The 19,161-nt window shown below is 46.4% G+C and overlaps 1 protein-coding gene across 1 annotated transcript in view; it reads left to right on the top strand.

Annotated features, from left to right (window-relative positions):
* Positions 1-3,741, top strand: part of LOC311229323 (uncharacterized protein) — a 36,615-nt gene extending 32,874 nt beyond the window's left edge. The window contains exon 9 of the mRNA XM_084315400.1: positions 3,410-3,741. Coding sequence (XP_084171526.1) covers positions 3,410-3,430 — 21 coding nt within the window. The 3' untranslated portion in view covers positions 3,431-3,741. The remainder of the gene's footprint in view (positions 1-3,409) is intronic.
* The last annotated feature ends 15,420 nt before the right edge of the window (positions 3,742-19,161 follow it).

The following is a 19,161-nucleotide window of genomic DNA, read 5'->3' as shown; positions in this document are numbered from 1 at the left end:
TATGACACTGTGAAAAGCACAGAGCTGAGCTGCATCTTAAATTAATCTTCAGGTTCGCAGGTTTCAAATCATGTACAACACTATATGTCTATATGGCCTCTACTGTTCACCTGCTATCTCCCCCTAAAGATCTACTGTTGACCTGCTATCTCCTCCTAAATATCTACTGTTGACCTGCTGTCTCCCCCTAAAGATCTAATGTTAACCTGCTATCTCCCCCTAAAGATCATCTACTGTTGACCTACTATCTCCCCCTAAAGATCTACTGTTGACCTGCTATCTCCTCCTAAAGATCTACTGTTGACCTGCTATCTCCTCCTAAAGATCTACTGTTGACCTGCTATCTCCCCCTAAAGATCTACTGTTGACCTGCTATCTCCCCCTAAAGATCTACTGTTGACCTGCTATCTCCCCCTAAAGATCTACTGTTGACCTGCTATCTCCCCCTAAAGATCTACTGTTGACCTGCTATCTCCCCCTAAAGATCTACTGTTGACCTGCTATCTCCCCCTAAAGATCCCCTGTCACACCCCCCCAAAAAAAGACTAAAATGGGTCTGTGTGGGTCTCAGAGGTTTACCAATCCATCCATTTAATAATCTTCATCTGCAAGTGGGTCAGGATTTCCATAATTATTGCATTAACTGCTCCATTGCATTACATGGCGGGGTGGTGATAGAACAAAGATTGGTGAAAACTAGCTTACATTTGCTATGGTAGCAGCTGACTGTAATGGGTCATTGTGGTTTATCTGTTCTTGAGAAAGCTGCAGTGCATCTTGTTCCAACACAATATACACCCAATATGGAAAATAATAATATAATTAACTACAATAATATTCCAAAGTAAGTTTTACTTTTTTTCAAATGCCTGATACATCATTTTGTGATTAAATTATTAATATATTTGTCTTAACAAGATACAGATACAAGATACTTTAATGCCACACAACGATGGTTGGTGGTAATTGTTTGCGGTACAGTTTGTTAAAAGCACATCAACATGAAACATCAGACATCAAACGCCCCCCTTCCCATCTCCCAATCCCCACAATAAATACATATATACATAAATACATACAGGACAGTCACATGTAACAGTGTCAGTCAGTGACGGATGCTTGCCCGTCTGTGCAAATAAGCCCTAGCCATATTTCAGAAAATTCACCTAAAAGTACATACCCAAGTAAATGGAAGATTTCTCAACTTCTCCAAGTCCATTTGCATGGTCTTGGTATCTAGGGACATCTATGGACCTCAGGGAATGTATTCCCAGTGTCAGAAATATTGTGTATGTTACTATGCTTGAGTAAATAAAAAAAGATTGCCTTTTTTTCCATCTTTGACGGTGAATAACACCATGCTAACATTTACCAAAAGTGAGAAAATGACACTGAGCTCATTCAGCACCTCCTTGAGATCAAGTGTACTAAAGATCCAAGCAAATGAAAGGGCATTCAAAGGGCAGATTATTTACAGGGATTTTTGTAGATACAGTACTGAATTTTGCCATCCGGACACATGCAGTATGAAATTCATATAGAATATCAGGCATATAAATTACCTTATTATGGCCAAGTCATACATACGGGTCAAATCTCCTCTTTCCAATGGCAGCCGTGAATGAAATCTACTGTAAGTACAGTTACTTTTGTATAATGTCCGAATTTTTTTACCGGATTGAGACACGACTATCACGTCAATATGTCTAAGTCAAAAATGATTGGACTTCCATTGTCTGCGGCTGGTGTGAGCTGGGTAGTGTAGTTTTATGAAATTTAGACATCCATCGAAAGCGCTGGGTCTCCTCTTTCTTAGGACTACAACGATTTCATGATAGCTTCCTGTCTTCTAAATCCTCAGATTTCCGATGCAATGCGCGAACAATCATTGCTAAACAAACGTAGTGCTGAAAATATACATTTTTGATAGGGTTAGTGTTACGAAGGATCAGATTAAACCGAATATATATATTTACTAATTGATATATATTGCATAATATTTGTATATCGTTTGATATCCCTTGTGTATTCCTTGTACATATACACGGAATATCCCTTTACCTAGTACAGACCATAATATTTCGTTCTCCTATTGGACAGCGGTCCCTTAGGCGCCACTGCCATACCCCCAAGGTCTAGTTCAAAGTCACCGCCAAAGACTTGCCTGGACATGAACGGCTCTGCGCAAGAATACGAGACAGGAATAAGGCTGGTACTAGTTTGTTCACCTAACGTATAAATACGGCGCAGGTGAATACAGAAGTTAAGTTACCCAATAAGTTGAAGCCTCACCCACGATACAACGTGCGGTGAAGTATGGCCTGTTTGGCCCCAAATAGAGCATTGAGACCGCGTGCGAATTAATAACTGAAGTATCAGAGTTTAACGCTGTACCGTCGAGTTCGACCTATTCTATTAATTCAGTAATAGTCTATTTATGTATAGTGTATCGTGCGGCTACCGTTCTACAGTGACCAGCATCACCAACGTTTCCTCGTACCAGCTAGTGTGCTTATCCAGGCTGGGCAGCTTACCCTGGCGCCTTCACCCGAGGAGCCCTAGACGAGGACCGTGTGGACATGTACACTGGATAACCTACCCGACGACTACATAGCCCTTTTCGGCTGGATTATATTTGCTTTGGTCCTGTAACTGATGGAGCGGAGAATCGTCTACACCCACAATTGTGTGGGATTTACCCTGTGAGGAGCAACGTCGAGCCCGCCTCTAAGAAGCCTGAGGCTGGCTAGCTTTCTTCCATGCGGAGCTGCATGCCGGAGAATAGCTGTTATTCGTCTGCGGATCAAGAGATTATTGCACCGTCTCCTGTACTTGGAGTCTCCCTATTCTTCGTTGACCCAGACTCTACTACCGACAAATCCTCTCCCCTTGCTGGCCTACAACCGGAGGGACCCTACCAGTATCTCCCGCTGCCTTACTAGTGTACCATAGATATAATTCCTAAGATACAGGTGGTATTCATTATCTCCTGCGTAATATGATAATGGACTTACGTTATTGATTTACTCACGCACATTCTTTCGCCTTATAAGCGCGACCCTACGTAAAGTATTGTTATATACTATCATTGCTGCTAATAAATATTATTATAACCCAGTTTTGTGTGGAACCGTGTCATTGTGGGAAGTGTTCATCTGATATACCTGTGTACTGTATGGCCAGTAGTAATGTACATAAGACAGTAGTGGTTTAATGATACCATACTTATATAATACAGTCAGGGAATTGTACCCCTCAGTTACAGTTAGGGTCTTTACTCTTGGCTACATTTGAAAAAGAACATCACCTAATACGGACTGTATTGATCTATTTGTGACGTGAAATAAATCTCGGCCCAGTACCGATCGGGCTTAAGAGGTTAATTCATAAATTATGCAATTTCTTTCAGCTTCCTATTGCACGAGGCTGAAATGTGAACTGCGCACTGAAGAATCTGAGCGGGGGGAGAACTCAGAGGTGGAACCACAGCCATATATGGAAAGAAAGTCCCACTAACAGAAAAACATTGTCCCAACTCTCATAACTATGGTATATATACACAGATGCTGTTCCCGCAATCTCCAAAATACTTTGTAATATAACACAATGTGATCACATTCCTAGGGTTACATTTTGTACATGAAACATAAATAAATGGTTTTTTTTGTTGATATATCGAGATTAATCAGAAACAGTTCAGCACAGTTCAGTGAGAGCTCTAATGATGGACGTGACGCTACATACTGTAAACATAATGTTCAGGTTGTAAACTGTAAGACCGAATCTCGTTTTGAATATTTATTTATTTGGTTGTTCAATATTGTCTCACATTGCCATGTTGTATATATCTTAATCATTGTATCGTGTATTTCTCATTAAAGCATTGTTTATACATTGTTTTGTAAAATTCACAGTGCCATCCTCGTTTTTTACACTAATCCAGGCCTTACAGGTGCCATGGTAGCTGGATGGCATTTTCAGTTTTACCATGCTGATCATTGTATATTAATAATGTACCATGGCACTGCTGATCATTGTATATTAATAATGTACCATGGCACTGCTGATCATTGTATATTAATAATGTACCATGGTACTGCTGATCATTGTATATTAATAATGTACCATGGTACTGCTGATCATTGTATATTAATAATGTACCATGGTACTGCTGATCATTGTATATTAATAATGTACCATGGCACTGCTGATCATTGTATATTAATAATGTACCATGGCACTGCTGATCATTGTATATTAATAATGTACCATGGCACTGCTGATCATTGTATATTAATAATGTACCATGCCACTGCTGATCATGGTAAAGCCACGGTAAAAGTCAGGGATCACCATTGGTACCACTTTTGTACTTAAATAATACCATGGTATGGGCGGCTACGTGGCGTAGTGGGCAAGGCGCTCGCCACGAATGCGGAGACGCTGGGCTCGCCTGTTCGAGCCCAGCGCTCCACATTGCTTTCAGTTTAGCTGGTCGTTCATACTAATACACATTGGCCGTATTATCGGGAGTTGTGGACATCGACTCCTACAGGTCGGTTGGTGCGCCTGCGCAGTAGAATCAGGAAGTGTCGGGGGCAGCGTGAGCCTCCCACGCGTTACTCCTCGCCACTGAGAGATCGAGCTGCGCAGGTGAAAAGATGCGACTGCTGTTACCTCAAGTACCGGAGGGGACTTGTGCTATGTATGACTTAGTCCACATTGCAGCCGGCTTGTGGGAGGCAAGAAACAGCGTTCGTGACAGGGGAGGGTTGAATTGGATGTTACGAAATTGGGATGGGAGAAAATATAGAAAATGGGAGAAAAAGTGGATCAAAAAAAATACCATGGTATAATCCAATGTAAACCACGGTACTGATAGGGTTGGGTACCGTTCACATTTGAACCGATACCGGTACCTGTGAATCGATACCGGTACCCAACGGTATACTTTTTTCTGTACTTTAGTCTCTAAAAATGTAATCTACCTACCTCAGTTGTAAAAAAGTTGCCCAAACTTCTAATTATTATTTATTTATTTAGAACAATTTGTTCATATATATATATAATATATATATATATATATATATATATATATAAACACACACATATCTTTAAATAAAAAATTATGTTTTACAAAATAACAAGTATAAAACGAATCCACTCTAGCAGCAATGAACTATTGTGCTGAACTAAAAGGTACACATCTATACATTTAAATAAATATACCTGAAGATGTCGACGCCTCAGGGTTGTTGTCTGCATCTAGCTTTGTAAAGTGTAACCACACTTGCGACCGTTTTCGGCTTGCCATTGCCCCGACTGCTTTGTTGTTGTTGAATCAAGTAAAATCCTAGGTAAGAGTGTATTGTGCGCGTGAACGTTGATGTGAACGTGTGGCACACTTCATAGGTTTCGTGGTAAACGAAAAGAAATTGCATAACCGAAATGTGGCACCGGTGGATCTCACGTGAATCGGTGCTCTGTAGTACCGACGTGATTCGGTCGATACCCTTAACAGTACCGGATTTGGTACCCATCCCTAGGTACTGATGGTACGTGACCATTTTTTACGATGGAAATACCACAATAACTTTTTGTGTGTTTAGCTCAGATTTTGCTCAAATGGCAGACAATGCGTGGCAATGTTACAAGTGTATAATGTGAAACATTAATTCGACGCTCGTCCTCTGTTTGTTTGTTTAACAAAAATGAAGAAGTAGGAAAACCACTTGAACGCAATGGTGAAGAGTCGTTAAGTGTTCAGTGTTCACTGATCAAGAGCCACAAACAAACAGTAAAAGACGCAACAACTTCAAGAGACAAACGTTTCACGATTAAAGCTCTTCCTCAGGCAGCATGAAGAAGTGGCAAGTCCGTAGAAAGTAACCGGATGTCTGTATCATTTAATCAAGTAGGCCCGCACCCTCATTGCTAGTGTATGTATATGGACTTAAAGGAACATGCCAACTTTTTGGGAAATTAGCTTATTTGCCATCTACCCTGGAGTTAGACAAGCAGATACATACCCTTTTCTTCTCTGTGCATGCATTAGGCTTAGGGAACTGCCGCACCGTTAGCCTAGCTTAGCGTCATTCACTGGAAGTAGGTGTGCCAGTGTAGCCTAGTTCCCAACAGTCACAAAATACACTCCAAATACAACTCCAAAACTTTCCTGTAAACATGTTGTGACGTGTGTATTTCGTGACTGTTGGGATTCAAGCGTATGACTCAGTTGATCATGAAAGTTATTTAGTGCAGTTCCTGTTTGTTTATGTGTTTATGTATTCCTCACGTGTTGGCCAGTAGTACACCGCAGAAGCTAGAGGGGGTCTGTTTGACTTTGGGCCAGTCAGGCAAACTCCAAGGCAAACAGGTCATGGACACGAGGTCATGAGGAAATGGGGATTAAGAGATTAACATCCTCCATTAGCTCTGCTCCAATTCCACAACCCAACCGCTCACTGACACAGGCCCCTATATAACCAGCCAGAGACTGTTCACATCGCATTAGAACCCGTCTGGTCTGCTTGGCGGACCACAGCATGCCTGTGCTGCTCGCTCATGGTGCTTTTGTTGATATTTGTTGCTATCGTCCCTAATCCCTGTATGATTATCTGGGCGGCCGATGATTCAGATTCACCTGGTTGTCCCCGTGAAGCATGTGATTTAGCACCCACGCCTTCAATCATGCCTTTTTGGTTCTCTTTACTAAATCACCATTGATCACCGGGGGAAAATGTGTGATTTATTGCCATCTAGTGGCGACACTAACCACATAGTCCTGATATTATGCTGCAAACTAAGAAACATCTAGCTTGTATACAAAAAAAAAATATATATATATATATAACATTTCATGAAATTGAAAAGAAGTTGGATTTTTTTTAACCCTTTCACCACCACACTACAGAAGGTTAACCCTTTCACTACCACACTACAGACGGTTAACCTGGTCAAACATCACAACTGGAACCACCAGCAGCACCGCAGGACACTGACTGGTCAAACATCACGCCTGGAACCACCAGCAGCACCGCAGGACACTGACTGGTCAAACATCACGCCTGGAACCACCAGCAGCACCGCAGGACACTGACTGGTCAAACATCACGCCTGGAACCACCAGCAGCACCGCAGGACACTGACTGGTCAAACATCACGCCTGGAACCACCAGCAGCACCGCAGGACACTGACTGGTCGATACACTGTGTGGGTTCAGATATTTATATCCATGTCCCAAAGATGGCACTGTGGGCATGGTGGTGGTGGCTGCTATCGTGGGCTCAGGGAGGAAGGGTTGGGCTCAGGGAGGAAGGGTTGGGCTCAGGGAGGAGGGGCTGGGCTCAGGGAGGAAGGGTTGGGCTCAGGGAGGAAGGGCTGGACTCAGGGAGGAAGGGTTGGGCTCAGGGAGGAAGGGTTGGGCTCAGGGAGGACTATAATGACTATCAGTGTACTGTATATGTGTAGGGGCAGGTACAATAAGGTCTATCAGTACTGTATGTGTGTAGGGGCAGGTACAATAAGGTCTATCAGTACTGTATGTATGTAGGGGCAGGTACAATAAGGTATATCAGTGTACTGTATGTGTGTAGGGGCAGGTACAATAAGGTCTATCAGTACTGTATGTATGTAGGGGCAGGTACAATAAGGTCTATCAGTGTACTGTATGTGTGTAGGGGCAGGTACAATAAGGTCTATCAGTACTGTATGTGTGTAGGGGCAGGTACAATAAGGTCTATCAGTGTACTGTATGTGTGTAGGGGCAGGTACAATAAGGTCTATCAATACTGTATGTATGTAGGGGCAGGTACAATAAGGTCTATCAGTACTGTATGTGTGTAGGGGCAGGTACAATAAGGTCTATCAGTGTACTGTATGTGTGTAGGGGCAGGTACAATAAGGTCTATCAATACTGTATGTATGTAGGGGCAGGTACAATAAGGTCTATCAGTGTACTGTATGTGTGTAGGGGCAGGTACAATAAGGTCTATCAGTGTACTGTATGTGTGTAGGGGCAGGTACAATAAGGTCTATCAGTACTGTATGTATGTAGGGGCAGGTACAATAAGGTATATCAGTGTACTGTATGTGTGTAGGGGCAGGTACAATAAGGTCTATCAGTACTGTATGTATGTAGGGGCAGGTACAATAAGGTCTATCAGTGTACTGTATGTGTGTAGGGGCAGGTACAATAAGGTCTATCAGTACTGTATGTGTGTAGGGGCAGGTACAATAAGGTCTATCAGTGTACTGTATGTGTGTAGGGGCAGGTACAATAAGGTCTATCAATACTGTATGTATGTAGGGGCAGGTACAATAAGGTCTATCAGTGTACTGTATGTGTGTAGGGGCAGGTACAATAAGGTCTATCAGTGTACTGTATGTGTGTAGGGGCAGGTACAATAAGGTCTATCAGTACTGTATGTATGTAGGGGCAGGTACAATAAGGTCTATCAGTGTACTGTATGTAGGGGCAGGTACAATAAGGTCTATCAGTGTACTGTATGTGTGTAGGGGCAGGTACAATAAGGTCTATCAGTACTGTATGTATGTAGGGGCAGGTACAATAAGGTCTATCAGTGTACTGTATGTGTGTAGGGGCAGGTACAATAAGGTCTATCAGTGTACTGTATGTGTGTAGGGGCAGGTACAATAAGGTCTATCAGTACTGTATGTATGTAGGGGCAGGTACAATAAGGTATATTAGTGTACTGTATGTGTGTAGGGGCAGGTACAATAAAGTCTATCAGTGTACTGTATGTGTGTAGGGGCAGGTACAATAAGGTCTATCAGTACTGTATGTGTGTAGGGGCAGGTACAATAAGGTCTATCAGTACTGTATGTGTGTAGGGGCAGGTACAATAAGGTATACTGTGGCCTATCTCACTGAGAGGCCACAGTACGTCAGACTAAAGGACAGTCAGTCTGACAGGGCGGCTAGGTGGTGTAGTGGGCAAGGCACTCGCCACCAGTGTGGAGACGCTAGGATTCGCGTGTTCGAATCCAGCTCTCCACATTGTTTTTCAGTTTGGCTGGTCGTCCGCAGTAATACACATTGGCCGTATTACGGGGAGGGAAAACTGAAGGGTGGGGATCGAACGTTGTGAACAAGCGACTCCTACAAGTCGGTTGGTGCGCCTGCGCAGTAGAATCAGGAAGTGTCGGGGGCAGCGTGAGCCTCCCACGCGTTACTCCTCGACACTGAGAGATCGAGCTGCGCAGGTGAAAAGATGCGACTGCTGTTACCTCAAGTACCGGAGGGGACTTGTGCTATGTATGACTTAGTCCACATTGCAGCCGGCTTGTGGGAGGCAAGAAACAGCGTTCGTGACAGGGGAGGGTTGAATTGGATGATACGAAATTGGGATGGGAGAAAAATATGGAAAATGGGAGAAAAAGTGGATCAAAAAAAAAAAAGGACAGTCAGTCTGACGTACTGGTGAGCAACACCGGCGCCCCCCAAGGAACTGTGCTGTCACCCTTCCTCTTCACCCTCTACACCTCAGACTTCTGCCGCAACTCAAGCGGGTGCCACCTGCAGAAGTTCTCAGACGACTCCTCCATCGTAAGCTACATCACCGACGATGATGAGAAGGAGTACAGAGCCCTGGTGTAGAGCTTCGTGGGGTGGAGCGACAGCAACCACCTCCAACTCAACACCAGTAAGACCAAGGAGCTGGTGGTGGACTTCCGGAGGGGCAAGAAGAGGCCCCCCCCGATTCCCATCTCCATCCGAGGGGTGGATGTGGAGATGGTGGACTCATACAAGTTCCTTGGGGTACACCTGAACAATAAACTGGACTGGTCGGACAACACAGATGCCCTCTACAGGAAGGGACAGAGCAGGCTGTTCTTCCTGAGGAGACTCAGGTCCTTCAATGTGTGCAACAAACTGCTGCAGTCTTTTTACCAGTCTGTTGTGGCCAGCATCCTCTTCTATGCTGGGGAGGCTACATCAACTCAAGGGACACCAACAAGCTCAACAAGCTGGTGAGGAAGGCTAGCTGGTGGGAGTCGAGCTACCTAGACTTGAGGTGATGGCAGAGAGGGGGATGATAAGGAAGCTGGCTGCCATCATGGAGAACCCCTACAACCCCCTCTACGACGAGCTAGTCAAGATGAGAAGCTCGTTCAGCCACAGACTCATCCCCCCCCCCCCCCGACACTCAACTAACCGCCTCGGACAGTCCTTCATACCAGCGGCCATCAGGCTCCACAACAGTGGGCAGCGACTAGCAGCCTCCAGGCTCCACAACAGGGGGCAGCGACAGCGACTGCTACCAGACATTGACCTGGAACTTATAGGAACCCAAGGAGGACAACCTACACTACCTTAGGCTTACTGCACCCTATGTGGATACTGTGATACTGTGAATAATGTATATTTCAGTGGATACCGTGATACTGTGAATAATGTATACTCAGTAGATAGTAAATTATAACACTACCTCATGCATACTGCACCTTATGTGACACTGTGAATAATGTGAATATTCCTCAGCTAGTCAGATAGTAAACAATATTGACCATATTGATCAAATTGTTTACACTGCCTGTGTTGTTTTTTACTACCTGTATACTGTGTTGTTTTACTACCTGTACCCCCCCCCCTCCCCCCCATGCTGCTATGATGCCTGAATTTCCCCAAGGGGATCAATAAAGGAATATCTTATCTTATCTTATCTTATATCAGTACTGTATGTGTGTAGGGGCAGGTACAATAAGGTCTATCAGTGTAAATCAAATCAAATCAAATTTATTTATAAGGCCCGACAACACACGTTAATGTCCCCATGGGCCGTACAGGTCTTCTTTAAATAAGTCAAGAAGAAAGCATAACAATAAGTCAAGAACAGAACAAGAACACCATAAGGTCCAAAAATTTTTAGATGAATGCAATAAGGTCTATCAGTGTACCATAAGGTCTATCAGTGTACTGTATGTGTGTAGGGGCAGGTACAATAAGGTCTATCAATACTGTATGTGTGTAGGGGCAGGTACAATAAGGTTTATCAGTGTACTGTATGTATGTAGGGGCAGGTACAATAAGGTATATCAGTGTACTGTATGTGTGTAGGGGCAGGTACAATAAGGTCTATCAGTGTACTGTATGTATGTAGGGGCAGGTACAATAAGGTCTATCAGTGTACTGTATGTGTGTAGGAGCAGGTACAATAAGGTCTATCAGTACTGTATGTGTGTAGGGGCAGGTACAATAAGGTCTATCAGTACTGTATGTATGTAGGGGCAGGTACAATAAGGTCTATCAGTACTGTATGTATGTAGGGGCAGGTACAATAAGGTATATCAGTGTACTGTATGTGTGTAGGGGCAGGTACAATAAGGTCTATCAGTGTACTGTATGTGTGTAGGGGCAGGTACAATAAGGAATATCAGTACTGTATGTGTGTAGGGGCAGGTACAATAAGGTATATCAGTACTGTATGTATGTAGGGGCAGGTACAATAAGGTCTATCAGTACTGTATGTGTGTAGGGGCAGGTACAATAAGGTCTATCAGTACTGTATGTATGTAGGGGCAGGTACAATAAAGTTTATCAGTGTACTGTATGTAGGGGCAGGTACAATAAGGTCTATCAGTACTGTATGTGTGTAGGGGCAGGTACAATAAGGTCTATCAGTACTGTATGTGTGTAGGGGCAGGTACAATAAGGTCTATCAGTACTGTATGTGTGTAGGGGCAGGTACAATAAGGTCTATCAGTACTGTATGTGTGTAGGGGCAGGTACAATAAGGTCTATCAGTACTGTTACGAAGGATCAGATTAAACCGAATATATATATTTATTTATGGATATATATTGAATAGTATTTGTATGTCGTTTGATATCCCTTGTATATTCCTTGTACATATACACGGAATATCCCTTTAGCCTACTATAGCCCATAATAGTTCATTCTCTTATTGGACAAAGGACCAGGCGCCAGGGGACCAGCCCGCGTCTACCTTAATGATAAGCAAGCAGTGCAAAAATGCGGAAGCATTCGTCACCGCACGCCACTACGGTAAAGCGCCTTTCTTTTCAGGCCCGCTTTGGGAGCTGTCGCGCGGAAATAGGCTGTCTATTGCCATTCTCTTTGACAAACTCTAACCTTAACCAGCTCCTTAACAGCGCCTAAACTTAACCGTTCTAACCTTAACCAACTCCGAAACAATGCCTAACCTTAACCTTAACCTTAACCATGCCTAACCTTAACCATAGAAATTATATTGCCATTCTCTTTGACAAACTCTAACCTTAACCAGCTCCTTAACAGCGCCTAAACTTAACCGTTCTAACCTTAACCAACTCCGAAACAATGCCTAACCTTAACCTTAACCTTAACCATGCCTAACCTTAACCGGCGAAAGAATACACGTTAAAAAAAAAAATCACGTTAAAAAAAAAATATTCGATGGGATTCGAACTCGCCAGCAAACGAGCCATAGGATCCAAAGCCATGTAGTCTTGCCAATTGAGCTATTTCTAGATACTGAATAAGGGGCGGTGACTTATATATATTGAGCTCCGCTCGTGTCGAACCAAGGCGGGATCTCATGCGCATGCGCGGGCACCTCGCGCGAGCACGCCGGCGCACGCACGCACCTGAGCGAGCACGCCGCCGGTGCACGCACGGGCGCTGGGCGGCGGAAAATGAAAGGCGCATTACCGCACGCCACTACGGTAGAATGCTTCCGCATTCTTGCACTGCTTGCTTATCATTAAGGAAAAGGCGACCAGCCCCTGGCGTCAAGTTCAAAGGTACCGACGAGACATGTCCGTACTAGCCCCGGCTCCGCTCAGGGATACGGCTACCGAAATGAGAGTGGCACTATTTGTTCACTGTGCATATAAATATGGCGCAAGTAAATGTAGAAGTCCCTTACCCTTCTTCCCAACTTAGTAACAGAACGTGAAGCCTCACCCACGATACGACGTGCGGTGAAGTATGGCCTGTTTGGCCTTAGAATAGCATTGAGACCTCGTGCGAATTAATAACTGAATTGTCAGAGTTTGGCACTGTACCGTCGAGTGCGACGTATTTCTATTAAGTAATAATAGTCTATCGTGTATGGTGCATCGTGCGGTTAGAGTTCTAAAGTGACCAGCATCTCCAACGCTTGCTCGTGTCATCTAGAGTCTTATCCAGGTTGGGCCGACCACATGGCGCTTTCATCCGAGGAGATCTAGGCGAGGACCGAGGGACATGTACACTGGATTACCTACCCGACGACTGCTGAGCCCTATGCGGCTGGAATATATATTTGCTTTGGTACTGTGATTTGTGGAGCGGATAATCGCCGACGCCTGTGAGTGTTGGATTTACCCCCGAGAGGAGTCAAGTTGAGTCGGCGCTCAGAGAGACTGAGGTCGCCTAACTTCTTCTTCATTGTGGAGCTACAGCCTACAAGAGAACCAAGGTGTATTCATCTGCGGATCAAGAGTCTAGCGCACTGTCTTCTGTACTTGAAGTCTCCATAGATATCGTTGACCAGACGGTCTACTACCGACGGCTCTCCTACCCCCCCTACCGGCTTACAACCGGGAGGACCCCCCTCCAGAATATCCCGCTATATCATTAAGTGTACCATAGATGTAATTCCCTAAGAGCCAGGTTGTATACTTGCTTCCTGCGTAACCAGAGATTGGACATTCAGTGTTGATTTGCCTACGAGTACTCATTTGCCTTACAAGTGCATTCAAATGATAAATGTAAGATAAATATTCTATGTACCTTTTGCTCCATTAAATATTTGATTATTACCTTTGACTGGAACCGATTTCATTGTGGAAAGTGTTCATCATATTTAGATATCGTGTACTGTATGGCCAGTAGTTAAAGTACATAAAGCGGTAGTGGTTTAATGATACCATACTTATCAATACAGTCAGGGAATTGTACCCCTCAGTTACAATTGGTCCTTCGAGCCGGAGGGTAATTAGTGTAATATTAATATAGTGGTATTAATATTGAAATGGCCTATGATGAACACTCCACGAAACGGTCCTCCTAAAGTAGAACGCCCGCAGCGTAGACGGCAGCCACCTCAGTACTTAGAGGATTACGCTGCCAGTATACTACCTTTTGATTGATTGATTGAAAAGTTTATTAACAGATTGCAGAATGGGTACAGTACAGTACATCTCAATACATACAATTGTTACGGGGATGCAGACCAGAGAAAGACTTTCGTCTTGTTTCCACCAGGGTCCCCCATTTTCAATTCATCATAACATATATGACATACATGACATACAGATAGACAGTACTGCTACATCTATACATTTATGACATATCAGATTTGCAAATACAGTACTGTTTGTGATACAAAAGTGTCCAGAAAAGGAGTGTATATACATTTGGCGTAGAAACTGTACATTGGAGGAGGTTGGTGGGGTGGGGTTGGGTGGGTTGGGTGAGGGCTGTACATTGGAGGTGGGGGGGGGGGGGGGGGGGTTGGGTAGGGGACACACACACATTTTACACTGTACATTGGAATGTTGACAAAGCCTTACTTGGTCATTTACTGTACAACTAGGTTAGGACATTTGTAGGGGCCAGTTTCGAATTGCAGTCTCACGTAGGTGTTTTTTGAGAGTGTTTTTGAAGGTGGGTAGTGATTCACATTCCTTTACAGCTTTAGGCAGGGCGTTCCACATTGATGTGGCATAATTGCGAAACGTGTTTAGTCCCTTGTTTGAGCCGAATCTGGGTTTTACATGATTTGTGGAGCTCCCTCTGGTGTTGTGATCGTGGTATTCACTGACCTTTGGGAAGTATTTTGACATGTACATGGGTACCTTGGTCGCGTAGTGTATCTTGTAGACCAGGCCCATTGCAAGTTGCTGTACTCTGTCGTCTACTCTAAGCCATCCTAGGTTGTCAAAGTGGGCAGGGGTGAGGTGGGTTCTAGGAGTCAGGTCAAGTAGTAGTCTGACTAGCTTGTTTTGAGATGTTTGTAATTTGTTTTTTAGTGCCTTTGAGGTGCTTTGGTACCATGAGGTGCAAGCATAGTCGTAGTACCCTTGAATGAGTGCTCCTGCTAGAGTCTTCAGGGTATTCTTGTTTACCAGAGAGGAGATCCGGTACAAGAATCGCGTTCGTTGGTTGACTTTTTTTATTACATTGGATGCCATTTTGTCACAGGAAAGATTAGCCTCTAGGATGGAACCCAGGTAGGTAATTTCATCTTTCCTTGTGATAATATTGTCACCCACTGTAACCGAGAAGCCGTCGGTCTTGCTGAGTTTGTTATTTGAACCGAAGAGAATGGACTCTGTTTTGCCCATGTGTAATGATAGTTTGTTGTCGGCGAGCCATATGCAGATTTTGCCTAGTTCCGAGCTGAGGGCTTTTTCAACCTGTAACTTGTTCTTGTCAGAGACCAGCAGGGCTGAGTCGTCCGCAAACAGGAACAAGTTGCAGTCACAAGCTGCTAGCCTTCTACAAACGGTAAACGCGGTAAAAGTAGAAAGTAAAATTATGTCCGACCCTATCAACCAGGATACCCCGACCACAGAGGCCCTAGTGGGTTCTAATGTAACTGACCAAGCTCACGGTGGGGACCAGGAGGGAACTGACACGACTTTACCCCCCGCCAAGACCGAAGAAGTAGTCTCCGGAGAGCTCCGGGAGGAAGACAACCCTCCAGAGATGGAACTCTGCACGGAACAAGATGAGGAGAGCGCCGAGGAGATAGAGCTCCAGGACTCCCCGCAGGAGAACGCATCCCCAACGAGTACTGCCAGGAGCGGATCACCTCAACCAGCGTCTTCCCCCAGCGAGGCGGACAAGATGCTGGCACAGGCGTTCCTCGCCAGCCTAGCAGCATCCACAGAGCGCGATCGGCTCCAAGCACAGACGCTTAGTGAGCGCGAACATTCTACTATGGAAAGAGAACGCATTCAAGCGCAGCAACGGAGCGACGAAGAGCGTATACGTCTGGAGATGAGACGCCTTCAGACGGAAGAGAATATGGCAAGAGACCGGGCCGACACCCAGCGTGCCGCTGCCGGTGCCCAAAGAGAAGCAGAGCGCGACATCGCTCTCACCAAGCGCGAAGCCGAGTGCGACCGATTACAAGCGCAGCTAATGGAGCAGCTGATCGCCAGGGCAACACCCCCTCCCTCCACAAGGGGTTCCAGGGCCTCGTCAAGACACGGGTCAAGGGCACCCTCCCCTAACCGATTAAGCGACCCTGAGCCCGACCACCAGAGAGAGCCTATACCCCCCTCCGAACTCCTTCCCCGACTGGTCCCAGTGAGACCCAGCTACAAGGAAGGAACGGCGTACACCGCGGAGAGGCTAAATAGATGACTACAGGATCTAGATGACCTGACAGAGGAAGAAGAGGGAGAGGAGGAGAGTCAAGCCCGACAGCAGCACAGTACTCCACAGGACCAGGAGGTCCAGTACAGCCCAGGCTATACCCCCGCGGCTCTGCGCTACAGACCCCCGACTCTATTCACGGGTGAGCATGACGCACGACCAGTCCCGAGGAATAGCACCTGGACCAGCGGGCCATGGTACCCTGCCGGTACCAGCCCACCGAGAGGCGTAAGAGGAGACTCGCCTAGGAGGCCTCTCTTCCAACGCTCACCGATGTGCCAGCCATCCACGGCGTCATACATTGGCACACCGACGTTTCCAGACTTCACCCATGAGAACCGAGCACAGTACACGGAGCTACGGATGTGCTTAGAGACAATGATGGTGGATGTAGCTGATGAACGCCACAAGTATGCTATCCTATTGAAGCACCTGAAAGTGCCCAGAGCGCACAACATAGCGCTATCTTATGCCACCTCTACGACCCCATACACCGCGGCTCTAGCAGCACTAGACCAAAGATATGGACGTATATGGGATTACGTAATACAAGAGATAAGGCATATTGACCGCCTACCCCCAGCAACAGACAATCGCTCACTAGACGACCTGTCTATCAAAGTACAATCCCTGGTAGGGATGCTGGGGGCGCAACGAGAAAAGGGTATGCACGAACTATACGCAAACTCGAATGTCGAGAGGATTTTAGAGAAGCTGCCGCCCGCCCGACAGGAGCGCTTCAGGCGGCAAAGAGACCACCGTGATCCTAACGGTCCCGAGCCATCCCTCCTAGACCTAGCCGACTTCCTGGCGAGAGAAGTCAGCAGCCTACGGTTGGATACGTTCGTGCGGAGCACACCAAGCTCCAGAGAGGGACCTAGGAGAGTAAACGATGGCCGAAGATTGGTGACTGTCATGCACCAATCAGAATCAGTACCGAGCAGCAAGAACCACAGTACCCCCTCGATGAAAGAGAAGTGGAAGATGGTGTGCCCGTACTGCGAAAAGGAACACTGGTTATCACAATGTGACCTGTTCAAGAAGATGACCGCTGAAGAAGTGAGTCACTGGATGGAGTCCAACAGGCGCTGTTACCGATGTGCGCGCAGTCACATGGCAGCCGAGTGCCGCCTAAAGAAGAGGTGTGGTCGGTGTGGCGGAGCCCACCTAGATGTCCTGCACGACAGTAACAGAAGAAAGCCTGCACCATCCAGCAGCACAAAGGCAAGTGTTATGTACATTGACCCCGCTAGCAGCGGGGGCGCCCAGTTGCTCTTAAAGGTGGTCCGCGTGGCACTGAGTTACCAGGATAAGGTCATGGACACTTACGCCGTCCTTGATGACGGGTCAGAGAAGACCCTTCTCCTCGCGTCCGCTGCGGCCCAGCTGGGGCTGCGGGGGAGCGGGGACCAGATGGCGATTCGGACAATAAGAAGAGATCTGGAGACGATGGGGGGTGGGAGTGTCTCCTTCGCTATCGCAGCAAGCGGGCAGCCAGAGAGACGGTATAGGATTACTAATGCTTTCACCAGCCAAGAAATAGGACTATCGCAGTGCACCTACCCCATCGCCAAGCTGATGGATGAATGTGTGCGCCTGCGTCGGCTGCCTGTCCCGCTCATGGACGGTGCCACCCCGACCCTGCTGATGGGCTCCGACCATGCAGACCTCGTAGTCCCGATAGACCGGGTCCATACAGGACCCAGAGGTTGTCCTGCAGCAGTCGAGACCCGCCTAGGATGGACATTACAAGGCCCCCTCGCCAAGTCTCTTAACCGAACAGCAGCCACTAGCTGCCTCCACTCCAGAGTGACAGAAGAAGACACTACTCTCCTGCAGCATGTCGAGAGGCTATGGACACTAGAGACAATGCCCTTTAAGAACGAAAAGAAAGACATTCGTTCTAAGGAAGATATTTACGCTATAGCCCTCCTCGAGCAAGGGACAAAGAGAGTCACAGTCAACGGAGTGATGAGATACGCAACTCCACTCCTGAGGCGAGAGGGAATGCCCACCTTTCACGCCACAAAAGAAGCGACGGAGCGGTATCTATTGAACACAGAGCGGCGCCTAGCCAAAGACCCCGCTCAAGAGGCCGTGTACCGCGCTGAGATTAACAAGCTAATCACAGCGGGACACATAAAGAGAATTGACATTAAAGAGGCCGATCAGACGACCGAATCATGGTACGTGCCGCACCACAAGGTCCACCACAACGGCAAGGATCGTATTGTGTTTAACTGCAGCTACCAGATCGGATCACAAAATCTGAATAAAGAGCTCTTGCCCGGCCCAACACTCGGCCCCTCTCTACTAGGCGTGCTACTACGCTTCCGCCAGGACAAGGTGGCTATCAGCGGCGACATCAAAGGGATGTTCCTGCAGGTGAGACTAGTGGAGGAGGACAAGCCCCTGCTGCGGTTCCTATGGAGAGAGAGGATCGGAGATGAGCACCCAGCCATCTATCAATGGGAAGTCCTCCCTTTCGGAACCACATGCAGCCCATGCTGTGCTACGTTTGCACTACAAAAACACGTCGCAGAGGACCCAGCAGCAGATGAAGAGGTCCGACAAAGTGTGACAAATAGTTTCTACGTGGACAACTGTTTACAAAGCGCCTCGACGCCAGAAGAAGCCGAGGCTCTTCTACTCAAGCTCCGCGCCTCCCTGATCAAAGGCGGCTTTGATCTCAGGCAGTGGGCCAGCAGCGACCCGCAAGTATTGCGCAGCCTCTCCCCCGAGGACAAGGCAGCGAGCAGCGACACCTGGATGGCGACCATCCCAGGAGAAGCCCAAGAAATGACACTAGGACTAGTCTGGCGCTTCA

This window comes from Notolepis coatsorum (genome assembly GCF_963971535.1).
Source record: "Notolepis coatsorum genome assembly, chromosome: 1".
Lineage (NCBI taxonomy): Eukaryota > Metazoa > Chordata > Actinopteri > Aulopiformes > Paralepididae > Notolepis > Notolepis coatsorum.
The sequence above is the reverse complement of the archived record's forward strand: the minus strand, read 5'-3'. Positions and strand labels throughout refer to the sequence as shown.